Source organism: Pelodiscus sinensis, chromosome 1 (assembly GCF_052426305.1).
Source record: "Pelodiscus sinensis isolate ZL-2025 chromosome 1, ASM5242630v1, whole genome shotgun sequence".
NCBI lineage: Eukaryota > Metazoa > Chordata > Testudines > Trionychidae > Pelodiscus > Pelodiscus sinensis.
Window position 1 is genome coordinate 325,986,607 of NC_143052.1, and position 18,272 is coordinate 326,004,878.

The 18,272-nt window shown below is 43.6% G+C and overlaps 1 protein-coding gene across 4 annotated transcripts in view; it reads right to left on the reverse strand.

The window, feature by feature from the left end:
• Positions 1-1,519: 1,519 nt before the first annotated feature.
• Positions 1,520-18,272, reverse strand: part of PGR (progesterone receptor) — a 91,779-nt gene continuing 75,026 nt past the window's right edge. Inside the window, exons 6-7 of one of the 4 annotated variants that reach the window (XM_075919277.2) lie at positions 17,951-18,108; positions 1,520-6,798 (exon numbers count right to left, since the gene is read on the reverse strand). In XM_075919277.2, coding sequence (XP_075775392.2) covers positions 6,643-6,798; positions 17,951-18,108 — 314 coding nt within the window. In that variant the 3' untranslated portion in view covers positions 1,520-6,642. Of the gene's footprint in view, positions 6,799-17,950; positions 18,109-18,272 lie in introns of those variants that run through there. The other 3 variants (XM_006110833.5, XM_075919278.2, XR_003088120.3) reach the window with 3 other exon arrangements.

The following is an 18,272-nucleotide window of genomic DNA, read 5'->3' on the forward strand; positions in this document are numbered from 1 at the left end:
CTGGGGCAGTAGGGGATTCACTATTCACAATATTTTTTTCCTGCCATTGGTTTATATCCTCAGCTGAGTCATTTCTATGCTTTTGGATTAGGACACATGAGAGCCACTAAACAGTCAAAAGATCTTAACTGACCTTTTGATGCCACAAGCTCTCCATCTGGTACAAGTTTTTTAGATTAGGCTCAAGCTGAAAACTATGAAGTTAAATTGTTGAGCTTTGTCCCACCACCAGCAGCTTGGATTTCGGCCCCAACAAGGTTTTTTTTGGGGGGGGGGATGTAGAGAGGTTTATCTGTTTTATCCAACTGTATTAACTTGGCAGGTTTGTTTCAACTGTTCAAAGGAGGGCAGAGACACCCCTCAGTTATATAGGACTTTGCTCAGTCTCCTGCTCTTTAAAATGACAGACTCAGTCCTTAACTTTTTTTAGCCATGGCACTAGAAAATATGCTTGCAAAAGAGATCCAGGAACAGCCACATAACCCAAATAGGCTTGAGTGTGTGATGTTAGAACAGCAGGCCTGGTCCAAAGCCCACTGAAATCAAGGAAAAGATAGCCACTGACTTCAGTCAGCTCTGGATCCAGTCCAGATACAGAACACAGACTAAGGGTGTATCTAGACTATTGAGTTTTGTCGACAAAAGTGTACTTTTGTCGACAAAACTATACCTGCGTCTACACTACCGCTGAGTTCTGTTGACATAACGTCGACAGAACTCAGCAGTTTTGTCGACGCTGGTAAACCTCATTTTACGAGGCATAACACCTTCTGTCGACAGAGTTCTGTTGACAGAAGGTGTTATTGCCTGTAGGGTTGCGTCTAGACTACAGGGTTTTGTCAACAAAGCCGCTTGCTTTGTCGACAGAACTGAATGTGTCTAGACGCTCTATGTCGACAGAAGTTTTGTCGACAGATACTGTCGACAAAACTTCCGTCGACAAAACCCTGTAGTCTAGACGTACCCTAAGTATCAGAGGGTAGCTGTGTTAGTCTGAATCTGCAAGAACAAGAAGAAGTCTTGTGGTACCTTATAGACTAAGGGTATGTCTATACTTGCGGCCTATTTCAGAATAGGGCTGCAAATGTAGGCATTTGGAATTGCAAATCAGGCCCGGGATTTAAATATCCCATGCTTGATTTGCATCTTCCCGGCCGGGCACCATTTTTTGAAATTTACAAGCCCGGAATAACTGCCCGCGTCTACATGCGGCAGTGAAATGGGCGTTCGAAATAAAGCCCTATTTCAAATTACCTGTTATTCCTCCTGTAATGAGGTTTAACAGGTAGTTCAAATTAGGGCTTTATTTCGAACACCCGTTTCACTGCAGTGTGTAGACATGGGCAGTTATTCCGGGCTTGTAAATTTCAAAAAATGGCGCCCAGCCGGGAAGATGCAAATCAACCATGGGATATTTAAATCCCGGGCCTGATTTGCAATTCTGAATGCCTACATTTGCAGCCCTATTCCGAAATAGGCCGCAAGTATAGACATACCCTAACAGATATATTGGAGCATAAGCTTTCGTGGGCAAAGACTGCATCTGACAAAGTGGGTCTTTGCCCACGAAAGCTTATGCTCCAATATATCTTTTAGTCTGTAAGGTGCCACAGGACTTCTCGTTCTCACACAGACTAACTTTCCTGGGATGCTTATTTTCTCTCTCTCTGCTGGAGCCGAGCAGTTTAATTTGCAAATCATTATATATTTGAAAAGCATTATGTATACACATGTACAAACCAATACACATGGCAGCTCTTAAAAAAAGATGAAAAATTTCAGTAACGGTAAAATGATCCGGGAAGGTTGATTTTGTTTTGAGTTGTTTTTTTGTTGTAAAGATCAGGCTGAAGCAGCAGAGGATAATAAAAAAAATCTTTGGGACAAGAAAATATAAAGCAGACAGAACAGCATGCCAATAACTGTAAGTGTTATGGACTAAACTCACTTTCCTAATTTTGCAGAAAACTAAATAATCAGTAGCATTATGGTAGAAAGAGAAAAAGAGCCATGCAATTTGCAGATAGAATGAGAAATTTTTTAATTAGTACAGTCTTCTCATAAGAAGGCAAGATTTTTTAAATGTAGCTTATTCATGTATGTGGTTGTTCTACAGCTCATTTTGCCCATAAGACTCTCCTATTGCTAGACTGTGCTGAAATTCAGCATGAGGAGATCCAGAATTGTGAGACCTTGTTTAACACCACTTACACAATCATTAAAGTGACAGTTTTAGAGATACTTGCAGCTTGCGGGTAAAAAATGACCTTAATCTTAACCATCCATGCAATGAAAAACTTTATATAGACAGAAATCCTCCAGAAAGCTAAGGTTATTACTGTGCTTACTGCTGGATTCCTGGACACATTTCTAGCCACTCAAGAGTTGCTGCACATTACACCTGTCCATTATGGAAAAACCTGTGTTTTGCTTACTGATACAAAACAGTTGGTATCAAAGACAGATGATAGTTTCAAACCAGGAAGGAAAAACAGCTTGAGAAATTACATGGGGATTGGGACAGGAAAAGCTCAAAGCTGTTTTGTCTAAATGTAGATGATGCAGCAGTGAATAAGGGATTTTCAAATGGCATGAAAACCAAATTTCAACTGACTTATCAGGTGATGATATCCTGCAAAATATACAACTGTGAGCATACTGCTATGGATGATCTTTTCTGAGACCAAGGGTATGTCTACACTACAGCACTAATTTGAACGAACTTAATTCGAATTAGTTAATTCGAACTAAGCTAATTCGAACTAACGCATCTAGAACTAAAAACTAGTTCGAATTAGCATTTTGCTAATTCGAACTAGCATGTCCACATTGAGTGGACCCTGAACCGAGGTTAAGGATGGCCAAAAGCAGTGCCGGCAGGGCATCAGATGAGGACTTGGAGCGTGGAGCTGCTGTCTCAGGCTAGCTGAGGGCTGTGCTTAAAGAGACCCGACCCCCACCCCAGACAGACAGTTCTCAGGGGTGCCCCGCTTGCAAAGCAGTCCTGGCTTGGAGTGCCCTGAGTGCCCACACTCGGCACATCACACCACTCGGCCATCAGCCCGGCTGCACTTGCCGCAGGCTGCCGTAAGGGGGAGGGGTTCAATCGGGGGGCTGCAGGAGAGTTTCTACCCCGAGGAGCCTGCAGAGCCACCACAGTCCTCCTGATTAGGGGCTTGTACCCCATTCCTCCCTCACCTCCTTCCACTTACCCCTCTTTAGCCCCCCCCTCCTGATGTACAAAATAAAGAACACGTGTGTTCAAAAATAAACTCTCTTTATTGAACAAAACTCAGGGAGACTGGGAAAAGGAGGTGGGAGAGGGGAAGAGAGAGGCTGGGAGAGGGGAGGGCAACTAAAATGATCAGGGGTTTGGAACAGGTCCCATATGAAGAGACGCTAAAGAGACTGGGAGATTGAGGGGGGATAAGATAGAGGTCTATAAAAGCACGAGTGGTGTGGAGAGAATGCATAAAGAAAAGTTCTTCATTAGTTCCCATAATAGAAGGACTAGAGGACACCAAATGAAATGAAGGGGTAGCAGGCTTCAAACTAGTAAGAGAAAGTTGTTCTTCACAAATCAAATAGTTAACCTGTGGAACTCCTTGCTGCAGGAGGCTGTAAAGGCTAGAACTAGAACAGAGTTTAAAGAGAAGTTAGATAAAGTCTTGGAGGTTGGGTCCATGGAGTGCTATTAGCCAGGGGGTAGAAATGGTGTCCCTGGCCTCTGTTTGTGGAAGGCTGGAGATGGATGGCACGAGACAAATGGCTTTGTCATTGTCTTCGGTCCATCCTCTCCAGGATCCCTAGTGTTGGCTGCTGTCGGCAGACAGGCTACTGGGCTAGATGGACCTTTGGTCTGACCCAGTATGGCCATTCTAAGCTCAGGGTCGGGGGTTTCACTGGACCACCCTGATTTTCATGCAAACCTGCTCCTGGGTGTCCAGGCTGGCAGCTATCCTGCCCTAGACGGCCGCTTTCCTGTGCCTAGTGCAGAGATCGTGGATGAGGTCCACGATCTCCGCACTAGACCAGGTGGGCGCCCGCCTCTTGCGGACCTGGGCAGGCTCCCGGGAGCCTCCAGCCTGGTCCCAGGAAGAGGCGGAGGGCTGGGTGGCAGCGGGTGGCTGGTTCGTGCCGTGCCAGGTGCAGAATCTGCTGGCTGGGTGCCTTTAAGGGCTCCGGGGCCGGGAGGGGGGCAGGCGAGTTTCCCTGATGGTGCCCAGAGTGGCCACCAGGGCAAGCTGGGGAGGGCTAGCCTCCCACTAGTTCGAATTAAGTGGCTACACAGCCCTTAATTTGAACTACTTAATTCGAACTAGGCATTAGTCCTCGTAGAATGAGGTTTACCTAGTTCGAATTAAGCGCTCCGCTAGTTCGAATTAAGTTTGAACTAGCAGTTTGCCTGTGTAGCGCCTATCAAAGTTAATTCGAACTAACGTCTGTTAGTTCCAATTAACTTTGTAATGTAGACATACCCTAAGATCTTAAAAAGTTCATTAGTTTGGATTTTTTTTATTTACCATTTATTTCCAAAAAGATGGCTTAGGCACTTGCTGATGACACCCCTGAAGCAAGTGTAAGCTATTTTGGAGGTACCTGTCATATAAAGTGTGTTGCCAGAGCACTGAAGGCAGCAATAGAAAATTATTATTAAAATGGTACCACCTGGAACATACTGCAGAAAGAGAGACAGAGATTTATACAGCCTGAATTTAGGGGCATTCTTAAGGCACTCATATTCACTGTTCCATGTTCCAAATTCAAAAGTGGGATGTTTAGGGTGATTTTATGGCATGGCAAGAATGTTTGTTTTAATAGGTCACTCACTGGCCATGCATTTAGTGAAGGATAAATCTCACCAGTTTTTCAGGACATGCAGCAATGTTCACCTTCCCAATGAGTTTGAAGAAATGGTATTATACCATGGATTAGTGAGCACATGGGGGGGTGGGGGTGGGAATCATGTAGCCTAGGTACAAATTTAAATAGTGAAAGCAAATATTACTTATAAAAACACCCCACCAGCACTCTGGTAATGCAAAACCAAAGAACTCTTTCTACAGTGTAAACCTGTAATTTATTAAAATATAAATGCTTTATGAATCCGAGTTAAAGTCAGGTTGTGGTGGAAAGAGAATCAAAATCACTTGCCCATGGAAAGTTACAATTTCAAATCTGGTAAAAAACAAAGTAGCATTGTTCCAGCTTACCTAGGAACATTTCTCTTCATCCTGCTGGTTCTGTTTGTGTAACTAGTTGGTAACCCCTGGGGAAGGCATTTGGGGGGGGATTTTGGAGAAATAGGACATGCTTACAAGGGCAGATAAAAACCACTAATTCGTGTAATGATTTTGTAGCCTAATAGTGAGTCTTGTTTCCCCTTGACCTATGTCTCTCTAGCTTGAATGTGCCTGAAGGAAGCATGTGAGGTGTTTCATATCTATTTCATATAAAGTATTACAGCAATTCTTCAGTAAAACCTTTCACTCCCATTATAAAATTTAAGTCATTCTCTTTGATCACATAAGGGTACTTTACTTGTACTCACAGCCCACATTAACCTCCATTATAATCATTCCAATTATAGCAACTTGTCTTTATAAACCTCACAATGCTTAGGTCCACTGAATGACATTATAACGAGACTGCTGTGTATCAAAGCTTATGTAATCATTCTTTCCATTTCTTTTTGTATTTGATCTCTCTCTAATTTGATTTTATTGGGTGTCTGAGTTAATCCAGTAGCACATTAAGATCACCAAAGTAGTCATTAAATATTACTGAATGTTAAAGAGAGATATGTAACTAGAATGTATTTAAAGTGTCTAAACTATACCGTAGGGGCTAATGAAAAAAATTAAAATCTCCAAGTTTAAAATTAGAGTTAAGTAGTTTAGCTTACAGATAAGTGTCATATTGTTAGGGAGACTAATAACAGCAGGATGTGTCTGTGTGTATTCATTGATTTCAGTGGGAGGCAAACACTGACAGGTCCCTAATTTTCGCAGAGAATTGCTTCGGTTTTTCTTTGGCATGGACACACACACACTCTCTCTCTCTCTCTCACAAAATGTGCATTTTGTTGCCACTATTCTAACTACTTGTGAAGATACTGTACCACTATCAACCTAAACCTGGATAATGTACTTTGAAATGCTACTTTAGAGAGGCAGGTTAATAAAATAAAAGGGGAAATTTCCATAAGAAAATGTGTCTAATATACATTTTAATGTCCTCAGACCTTTAATATTTATACATATGCACACTGACCCTCCCATCCATTACACTCCATGTCACAGCAGAAGTTTTCAAGGAAGAATATGAAAGAAAAAATGTACAAGATAACTTCTTAGACTACTAAAGATTTCCCTTGTTAAGTATTGTTCTTGTGAAGTTCTAAGGAGCAACCTATTTTGGCTTACAAAACTTTTCTTATGACAAATAGCAGGTGTGATTTTAACAGTAAAATAAATCAGGAGCATACAACATGGACATCAAACTTACACAGTAAGGTGGTAGGTGTGGTAAACAGAACAAATATCCTAAAGTCCTGATGCTGCGAAATCCTGATCAAAACAAAGAAATAAAAAAGGCACAAAATAAAAAAAGCCTGTCTCTTCAGGAAGAAAAAAAAAATTTTCATTTTTTGTGAAAGAGGAGAGGTTTCACCATCCCTGCCAGGATCTTGGGTAGCTGAGCAGCAATCACTTCTGACATCATTTCTGGGAATTCGACACTCAGTGCCCGGGACTGAAGAAATGTGTTCAAACAGAACAGGTGGAGTTGTTTCACTAGCTGGTTTTAATGAAATACAAATGGGAGAATTTAGATGGCTGATAATACATGCTATATTATCTAAACATGACCAGATTGTTTATTTTAAATGCCTAACTCAATGTCTACATGTCTATCCATAGGAGCCTACATCTCCCATGCTTGACTCCCTCCTCATCGCAGGCTCCAACCCACGCCTCTTCCTGCCCCTGTTCCACCTCCACTCTGCCTCTCCCCCCAGTGCATCCCATCCCCACTTCTTCTCCTCCCTCCAAGAGCCCCCTGGCTCCACAAAACAGATGTTTGCAGTAGGCACAAGGAGCTGGGGCAGGGAGGGAGGAGTTGATCAGTGGGGCTGCTGGTGGGCAAGAGGCACTGAGGAAGGTAGTTGGGGGGGGGGGGGGGAGGCGCTGACTGCTGGTGGCTGCTCTAGCCCCAGAGCACCCACAGGGTTGGTGCCTATCTGACTGTCACCATGAAATCACATCAGTCTTGTCTTGCAAACCAAAAGGTCTTTTCACTTCAGAAGTCATAAAGATACCTAAGTGAACACTTCATTGTACAAAGAATGGGGTAATTCGCTACCTCCATTGTCAAATACCTCCAGCTTCATTCAGTGGACAGCACAAAGCAATACTTATTTAATCTGTTTTTATTTTCATTGTGCAACAGGTGGTCCAGTGATTTATTCACTGCATGTTACACAAGCCTGTTCTGAAAATAGAATTATCAGTTTCCTCATTGGCTTTTCTATGTGGCTCACCAGTATTGTAACTGAATCCTTTACTAATACCAGTTTATCTTCACAAAACCCCTGTGAGGTGAGCATGTGGCATTATTCCTCAGACTACAGATAGGGAACTGAGGCACAGAGATTAAGGGGGAAAGTGCACAATAATTTTGTGCATCTTATTTGAGGGACTCAGAACATGATTTTTCAAATGCTACACTGCAGCATTGCAAAGAGGCTTTCTATGATCAGTGCACACAGCTCCCACTAACTTCAGTTGCAGCAGTAAGTGCTCAGCACTTCTGCAGATTAGATCCTAAGGCATCAAATTGGGCAGCCAGAAAATGAGGAACACACAATTAGTGACCATCTGTGTAAAGTCTGGATTGCCCAGAATCACAAAGAAATTCTGAGACAGAGGCAGGAATAGACACTACTTCTCCAGGGCATCATCCACCTGCCTTAATCCAAAGACCATCCTTTTTTTAATCTGGAATCCTCTGACTCTTTCATTGCACACCTTCAAACTACAGCTGGGCGAATAATGGATTTATTTTTTTGGTTTTCTAGCATTTCCAAAAAATGGAAAAAATTAATTTCAGGTCCAAACATTTTGTTTAGAATGTGAGCATTCTGAATGTTTTTAAAATAAAAGTAATTTCTAATTAATAACTTTTAAATATTTTGTTTAAAATTTTTCAAAACTAAATGTTTCTATTTTACTAGCTTTTTTTAGATTGTGTTTGACCAGATCAACCGAACAAAATCTATATGAATTCACAAAAATGTTGGTGTCACCAAATCTACATTTTCACCAAAAAATAATCTTGATCTAATGATTTTGCACTACTCTGCTTCCAACTTTTGCACTAAACAAGGCAGACAGGGACCTCCTTTAATATACTATCCTGGTTCATTCCCAGAGCAGATCGATTTTGTGCACTGAATCCATTTTCTGTATCCTATAGAAAACACAGTCAGAATGTGATTCATCACATAACAAATTAAAGGAATTAGGGAAGTGGACTGGACTCAAGAATTCAAGGCTCTGAATGTGGAGGAGGCTTGGAATTACTCTGTCAAAATTGCAGCAGCTATCCAAAGCTTGCATGTCAAGCAAGGAGAAAAAATTCACAGGGAGGGTTACAGAACAAGTTGGATGAACAAGAATCTCCAACAGGTTATTAAGAGGAAGTCTACAAGGAATGGCAGATGGGAGGGATTAGCAACTAAAACTACTACTTGGCTGTCAGAAAAGATAGGAATGAAGTGAGAACTGCCAAATGCCAAGCAGGATTGAACCTCGCAAAGGCAATTAAAACCAATAATATAAGATTCTATAGCCACATACATAAAAAAGAAAAAGTGGGATCACTAAGCACTGAGGGATGAGGTAGAGATGAAAGATTATCTAGGCATATTTTGCCTTAGATTTTAATGAGGCTAATGAACATCTTTGTGATAGTGGCTGGGTAGCTAATGGAAGTGAGGACATGGAGTTATACAAATTACCAATCTGAAGTAGAAGTCAAACTCCAACATCTAATGGAACGTAACTAGAGAACGGGGGTTAATCTTCATCAAAGACTATTGAAGGAATTGACATATGAAATTGTAAGCACGACAGCAATAATTATTAATTTATCTGTGAACTCAGGGGTTTATACACTTTGACTAGAGGACGCCAATATAGTTTTTAAGAAAGGGAGAAAAGTGATCCAGAAAACTACAAGCCTGTTAGTTTAACCTCAATTGTATACAAGGACTTGGAACAAATTTTGAAAGAGAAAGTATTTAATGACATGAAGGTGAAAGGTTTTTGGAATACATACATGATTTTACAAAAGGTAGATCATGCCTCACCAACCTGTTCTCCTTCTTTAAGAAGATACCTAATATTTTAGACAAAGGAAATACAGTAGTTTTAATCAACCTGGAGTTCAGGAGGACATTTGATATAGTTTCGGATTATTATAAGAGTTGGAAGGTGGATAAGGAATTGGTTAAATTGGTGACTACAACAGGTCAGACTGAAAGGTGAACTGTCAGGCTGGAGGGAAGTTACTCATTCAGGGTATGTATAGACTACATGGTTGATGGAGCCACGTAGATGAGTTTACTAGACATAGGAAAATCAGCTGTTTGGTGGCACAGCGCAGTAGTCTGGACGCTCCGTGATCGACAACAGAAGCCTTTGTCGACCGCTCTGCTATGCCTCGTGGAGTGAGGTTTACCGGAGCAGTCGACAAAGGCTTTCATTGTCAACCGCAGAGAGTCCAGACTACCATGCTGTGCCGCCAAACAGCTGGTTAGCACAGCGCGGTGGCCATTTTGATGTAAATGAAGCGGTGATTATTTAAATTGCCACTTCATTTTCCTATGTCTAGTGCACTCATCTACATGGCTCCGTCAACATGGAGCTATGTGGTCTAGACATACCCTCAGTTACTCAGGGATCAGTCATGGGACCAAGCTTGTTTAACATTTTTATTGCTGACTGTGACACTGTATATCTTAGGGAAACACCCTATAGCCCCTGATATATCCCATTTTGTATTTAATTGTGATCTTGTATATAAAACATACCATGTAAGGTTATCAGGGGAACTGCTGAAATCCTTATCTAAATATGTTTATCTTTACTGCATATGAAGTTATGATAATTGTGTTGTATGGCTGACTCTAAAACATGCCGTAAATTGGGGAATCAGAAAGATATAAGCTCTGCAGAGGCAACAGCAAGGAAAGTAATTAACACCCAGGTGGCGTGTCAAACAACCCAAGGACAGTCACTGTCCAACAAGGGAGCTACAATTCAATGACTCACCTGCATGAGGCCACACCAGGGGAATTGTTCAATCTTGCCTGGGGACTCAACGATGCCCCCTGACATGCCTGAGCCTGTACTCTGCATAATGTGGGCCTAAGGGATAAAAAGAACGCAGTGGCCACAGGCAGGACCTTTCTCTGGCCCACCTATGCTGCAAACAAGGACACTGAGAAGACTGAAGATTCCAACAGAGGAGACTGGCTCAGTTTTAAGGGACAAACCTGTATATTAGGGACTGCAAAATCCAGTGGGGTGAGAGAAACTGCTTAATGTAGTTGAGAGGTCTCCAACCTTTTTAACCATGAAATCATTTTTTCAATTTAAGAGCAATGCAAGATCTACCTCAAACCCAAATACCTTTACCTGCTTCCTTCCCGCCCCTCCTTTGAGGCCTCACCCTGCTTGCTTCATCCTCCTTCCTCCCCCATCCTCATTCACTTTCACCAGGCTGAGGTACAGGTTGGGGTGAAGGTTCTGGACTTGGGCCAAAGAGTTCAGAGTGTGGGAAGGGCTCCAGGCTTAGCCCAGGGTGGGGGATCAGGGTCCAAGAGGGGTTTCAGTGTGTAAGCTCTGGAAAGGAATTTAGGTGCAGGGGGACTCACGTCAGGGGCAGGAGGCTGGGTGCAGGAGGGGGTTCAGGTCTGAGAAAGGGGTTCAGGATGCAGGCTCTGGATGGGCACCACTTAACTGAGACAGCTTCTGGGTGGTGAAGCAGCGGGGTTAAGGAAGGCTTACTGCTGAGCTAGCTTTGCACCACTCCTGGAAGCAGCTGGCATGTGCAACAATGGCTCCATGGTGTCATGTGCTGCCCCTCATCTACAGGCACTGAACCCACAGCTTCTACTGGCCATGGCTTCCTGTTATTGATCAATGTGAAGCCCCCCTGTTCTGTCTTTCTCAGGGGCTGCAGGGACATGCCAGCCACTTCCAGGAGCAGCAGTTACCATAGGGATAACTACTCCAGCCACGACAGGTTAGGATTTGAGAACTCACTCCTCAAAGAATTAAATTTAAGTGTAAGAGAGAAATGAAAATGATGAAATGCACAGACCAGGTAAAAACCACAAACAACACACTTTGCAAGCAGTGAAGGAAGTAACAACAACCCCCCACAAACATGTTGGGTTGGGAGATGACAGTGAAGGACAGTGTGTGTTTGTGAGAATGATAGAGATGCACAGTGTGTGAGACTGACAGAGATTTTCACTGCCAAGCTCCCTCCATCCCCTTCTCTCTGTGTGGGGATAGAGTACAGAAGAGGGGGTTAGAGGGCTACCCTGACATCAGTGTCCCCCTCTTCTCTTCCCACATCCTGCACAGCAAGCAGGAGACTCCAAGGGGGGGGGAGGCAGCTCCAAGGCAGAGGGCAGGAGCAGCATGACAGTGGGTGGAGGGGTAATTAAATTGCCAGTGCTTGATAGCTTCCCAGCCAAACAGTCAGGATCCCCTTTCAGAGGCTCCAAGATCTACCGGTAGATCCTGCTCTACTGGTTGGTGACCTCTGCTCTAGTTGTTACTAGTCTAATAGGCTTGAACATTTAGACTGTGTGTTTATATATTATTTTATTTTGGTAATCACTCTGACTTTTTGCCTTTCACTTACAGTCACTTAAAAGCTATCTTTTGTAGTCAATAAACTTGTTTTAGACTCATGTGGTTGTGCTAGGGCATAAGAGGAGTTTGCTTTTTGTCACTAGTAAGGCACTGTAAGAGACAGCCCAGGCAAGTGAGATGAAGGAGAGACAGGTTGCTCCTCAAGGATCCCCTGATCCTGGCCTTAGCACAAAAAGTGAAAGTATGCTAATAAAACATTTGACGAGTTCAATATCTGAGATATATGTGAGAGGATTATTCTAAGAGGGGTGGGTGAGATTCTGTGGCCTGCATTGTGCAGGGGGTCAGACTAAATGATCATAATGGTCCCTTCTGACTTTAAAGTCTATGAGTCTATCATACAAAGAGATCTGGATAACTTTGTGAACGGCAGTAATAGAAATGGGATTAAATTAAATAGTGCAAAGGGCAAAGTTGGGCATTTAGGGACCAACAAGAAGAATTTCTGCGATAAGCTAGGGACTTACCAATTGGAAGCGACAGTGGAAGAGAAAGATCTGGGTATATTGGTGGATAACAGGATGACTATCAGCTGTCAGTGTGATTCGGCTATAAAAAAATAGGCTAATGCAATCCTATGCTGCACCAGGTGAGACAGGGAAGTATTAGTAATGTTATACAACAAGGCATTGGTAAGACCTCACCTGGAAGTCATGTGCAATTCTGGTTTCCTATGATTAACAAAAGATGAATTCAAACTGGAACAGGTGCATTGAAGGGCTACAAAGATGATCAGAGGAATAGAAAACCTTGCCTATGAAAGGAGACTCAAAAGAACTTGGCTTGTTTGGCCTAACCAAAACAAGGTTGAGGGGAGGCATGTTTCTATAAATACATCGGACGGATACATAGCAGGAGGAATTATTTAAATTGAGCACCAATTTAGACATGAGAACAAATGGTTATAAACTGGCCATCAACAAGTTTAGGCTGGAAGGTTTCTAACCATCAGAAGAGTGAAGTTCTAAAACAGCCTCCCACGGGAAGCAGAGGGAGCAAAAAACCTTACTGGCTTCAAGACTGGGCTGGGTAAGTTTATGCAGGGGACAGTAAGATGGCGCTGCCTATGATAGCATATGGCTCATTGGTAACTCTAGTAGAAAAAAACCCCAACTGCTGGAGACAGGACAGTGGACAGGGAGGGCTCTGAGTTGCTAGAGAAAAATGTCTTTAAACGGTTGTGGGTGGGTCTTGCCTACATATTCCTGGTCTAACAGATCACCATATTTGTGGCTGATACAGATATTCTCTCCAGGTGAGACTGGTAGAGACCCTGCGGGGCTTTCACCTACCTTTGCAGCCTGGTCACTGGTCACTTTCAGGTTAAAACTAGTGCAAATGATGAATTCTCTCTAACCTGAAGCCCTTAAACCATGATTTGAGGACTTCAGTAACTCAGACAGGCTAGACCTACACTACGGGATAAGTTCAAATGAAGATACACAACTCCATCATGTTAGTTACGTAACTGGAGTCGAAATATCTTAAATCACATTTTGGCGATCCGTTAGACCAGGAATACGTGGGCAAGACCTGCCCACGACTCTCCCTTCAACTTCCCTTATTGCTCATAGGAGCAGGACTACTGGCATTGACTACAGCACCCTCTCAATTTGAATTAGTGTGTTTTTACTAGACCCGCTCATTCGAACCCTGGAAGATCGACTGCAGCAGCTTCGATCGTTTCTGTAGTGTAGACAAACCCACAGAGATTAGGGATCTATTTCAGGAATGGGTGAGGTTCAGTGGACTGCAATGTGCAGTAGGTCACACTAAGCAATCATGATGGTCCCTTCTGACTTTAAAAATCTATGAGTCTATGTGCACACCAGCACAGGCAGCTGCAATTCTGGTATTTCCTAACTTTGGCATTCTTGACTTTCTGACCTTAAGAATAATGTTCTTTTAATGTTTTTGTGTTAAATCAACTTCCTAGGTTTTAAAAACAGCAAAATGAAAATATGGAAATTTCATCATGAGGCATCACATTGACAGCAACATGGTTCATTTTGCATGGGTGAAATGTTTAGATCCACAGCACAGATGTCTGCCCCTCGAGCTAAATGACTAAGTAATAGCAGTAGCAGGTTGTCATCCTATATGTGGACAAGCATAAGAGGGGTATGGACACTGTTAGTGAGAGCCATCCCATTCAAAGGACAGAGGGGGCAACCACCCCAGGCCCTGTGCTTTGGAGGGTTCCCACAGTTAAGGGGGACAGGAGGTACAGGGCAGCCTGGGGAGATTAGCAGGGAATCTGGCCCTAGCCTGCTGTGCTTTGCCCCACTAGCTCCCAGCATTACTCGGGAGCAGGAGGCAGAATCTGGAAAGGGGTGGGGAGGCAAAGAGGGCTTGCTGGAAGGGGTGGAATGGGGGTGGGGAGGGAATGGAGCAGGGTGGGAATAGGTGAGGCAAGGTAAAGAGGGGGGCATCCTGGGCCCCACACCTCCTAGAGTCAGCCCTGCTCTTGAGTGAGTTTCACTGATTGTTGTTGACAGCTAAAGAATAGTGACAATCTTGGGTTCCATTCCAAGCTTTCAATGGGAGTGTACGCTACTGGGCACTGACTTGTCTGACCACTTTCTGTAAGCTTTGCCATTGCTGCCCCATCTCCGCCAGCTGTGTCCGTCCCAGTCTTTTCTCGTCCCTGTCCATCCTTGTCTCATTTTAGCTGCCTATTCGGTCCCAATCTCACTCCGGAGACTTCTCATCTGAATTCTATCTCCTTGCTTAGCCAATCATAGAACCATAGAGCTGGAAGAGACCTCAGAAGGTCATCAAGTCCAGCCCCTTGCTCTAGGCAGGACCAATCCCAACTAAATCAACCCAGCCAGGGCTTTCTCAAGCCGAGACTTAAACACCTCTAGGGATGGAGACTCCACTACTTCCCTAGGTAACCCGTTCCAGTGCTTCACCACTCTCCTAGTGAAATAGTTTTTCCTAATATCCAACTTGGACCTCTCCCACCGCAACTTGAGACCATTGCTCCTTGTTCTGCCATCTGTCACCACTGAGAAGAGCCTTTCCCCATCCTCTTTGGAAGCTCCCTTCAGGAAGTTGAAGGCTGCTATCAAATCTCCCCTCACTCTTCGCTTCTGCAGACTAAACAGACCCAACTCCCTCAGCCTCTCCTCATAGGTCATATGCTCCAGCCCCCTAATCATTTTGGTTGCCCTTCACTGGACCCTCGCCAATGCGTCCACATCCTTTTTGTAGTGGGGGGACCAGAACTGGACACAACGATCCAGATGTGGCCTCACCAGAGCCAAATAAAGGGGAATAATGACATCTCTGGATCTGCTGGCAATGCTCCTCTTAATGCAACCTAATATGCCATTAGCCTTCTTGGCTACAAGAGCACACTTTTGACTCATCTCCAGCTTCTCATCCACTGTAACTCCCAGGTCCTTTTCTGCAGAACTACAACTTAGCTGGTTGGTCCCCAGCCTGTAACAATGCTTGGGATTCTTCCGTCCCAAGTGCAGGACTCTGCCCTTGTCCTTTTGAACAATGTCCTTGGTGTCCTCCTTGTGGCCCAATCCTCCGATTTGTCTAAGTCACTCTGGACCCTATCTCTGCCCTCAAGCGTATCTACCTCTCCCCCTAGCTTAGTGTCATCTGCAAACTTGTTGAGGGTGCAATCCATCCCCTCATCCAGGTCATTAATAAAGATATGGAACAAAACCGGTCCAAGAACTGAACCTTGGGGCACTCCACTAGAAACCGACTGCCATCCTGACATTGAGCCGTTGATCACAACCCACTGGGCCCGGCCTTCTAGCCAGCTTTCTAGCCATCTTACCGTCCATTTATCCAATCCATATTCCCTTAACTTGCTGGCAAGAATATTGTGGGAGACTGTATCAAAAGCCTTGCTAAATTCAAGGTATATCACATCCACTGACTTTCCCATGTCCACAGAGCCAGAAGCTAATCAGTTTGGTTAGGCACGACTTGCCCTTTGTGAATCCATGCTGACTATTCCTAATCACTTTCTTCTCTGCCAAGTGCCTCAAAATGGATTCCTTAAGGATCCCTTCCATGATTTTTCCAGGAACCGAGGTAAGACTGACCAGCCTATAGTTCCCAGGATCGTCCTTCTTCCCTTTTTTGTAGATGGGCACTACATTTGCCTTTTTCCAATCATCAGGGATCTCTCCCGATCGCCACGACTTTTCAAAGATAATGGCCAAAGGCTCCTAAATGACATTTGCCAACTCCCTCAGTACCCTCGGAAGCATTAAGTCCGGACCCATGGATTTGTGTATGTTTCCCCATTTGGCTCACTGCCAGATCCCCAATTTCCCATTTATCCCTGTTTCTCCCTCTCCTCATGTTCAGTCCCTGTTGTCTCCCAATCAGCCTCAATTCTCCCTCTGGGTTCCCATCTGATCAGTCACTCCTGTGCCTTTTCACTTGCTCCCAGTCTTCATCTCCCTTCCCAGACTCCTCACCCAATTGCAGTCATCCCACACATACTCTCACTGGCTCGTTATCGCAGCCTTTTCACCAGGCTAGTTGCAGTTCTCCATCTCCCACTCCTTGTCAATTGTTTCCTCTGCCCCTGACCACTATTCCCTTCTATTGGTTTAGTCCCAGTCTCCTTGACTAATTCCAATCTCCCTCCCAGCTCCTCATATGAGCTCACTCTTTTCCCCTCATTTAACTGGTTCCCAATCCTCCATCCTCCTTCTCTTTTTCCTCAATGGTTCCCAGTCCTAGTCTCCTCACTCTTCCTAGCTTAGGCTCCTTGCCCAACTAGCCTCAGTTTCCGATTGCACCCAACCCTTTTTGAGACCCAGCTGGCCCTCTCCCTGGCTTGGGACAAGGAGCGGCAGAGGTGGACACTGGGACTGACAGGTGAGGAAGAGGGAAACTGGGACTAATGTTAGGTTTGGGGAAGACTGGACTGGGAAGGAGATGGACTGGAAGCTGGGGGATAGGGAATGAGGATGGTATAGCGAGAACTAGTTTGAACAAGGAGTTGGTGGTGGGATTAAGAGAGGCTACTAGGCAATGAGAGACAGGGAACAAGGAACTTGGGGAGGAAAAACTGGGAGTGGCTGGACAAGCAGATGTGCACTGGGGATTTTATGGGTAAGGAGACTGGGATTGGAAGCTAGGAGAGGGTTAGAGACACAGATAGGTTAGATGGGAATGGTGGGAGGAGGGATGAACATAAGAATCTGTATCCACTAGACACTCTCCCCTCGAAGACTGGACTGGAACCCAAAACTGTTGAGTCTGTTCATTGTTCTGCTGTAAACAAGTATCTGTGAAACTCACTGGCAAAGTATGAGCCCTATCCTCTTCTAGTGCTGGTCCACAGAGTATGTCACTTAGCCTAAATGGGAGAGGTTTCTGTGGTGGGAATAAAAATTCCAACCTTGCTGATGAACAATGTGGGTGTCAATAATATTATGGTGGGATTTGTTTTTTCCCAGCTAGCATTTTGAAAATTTGGGAAACTACACACATATAACTATGTTTAAAAACACTGTAAGTGTTGAAAGTCAAACACTGCAAAAATGAGGAAATATAAAAATTAAGGCAGAAGGCCTCTCGAAAAACGTGTATGTGACCATGTAATTAAAGAATGCATTGTAATACATATGCACAATGAGGCCAAATTAAGGTAGCTCTCACAAACAATCTTAATTTAGGCATTTGCCATTGTTTGAGTACTTGCTTTTGACACTTTTATAATATTCTTACTATGCTTTTTTTGCTCTGTAATATATACAATATACAACAGCTCTGAACTAATATTAACAGAAATATAAAAAATATATTTTCAAATATATGATTCCCATAAAGTTGAATCCTCTATAAATAAAAATGTGAACATTTGGTTGACTGTGCATTGATTGTTTCCCTAGAGAGATGTCCAATTCTGCTTGGACAACACAAACACCTCAATATATGCATTTTTTTAAAAATTAACTTTAAAGAATGGTTCTTGTTTTGGCATAATCCCCACCCCAGAGAAACAAACTTACATCATGCAAGGAGTCCATAAATTTTGTAAGTTGATAGAAACGTTGTGAACTGGCCACAACTCCTTTCTGACGCAAACCAACTGCCTTGACCAGTTCTCTAATATAGCTTGCTCTCATCTCATCAAACTGGCTTTGACTTCTCAGACCTTCCAAAGGAACTAAAGAGAAAGCAATACTCTTGATCGTTGCATTATATTATGAAGACAACCAAGAAAGAATTTATATGGTAATTTTACACTGTACTGTTTGGTTAATCATTTTGTCTTGGCCTGTGATCTTCCAGTTAGTCACTGAAGAGCAGAAATGGTAATTTGACATAGCC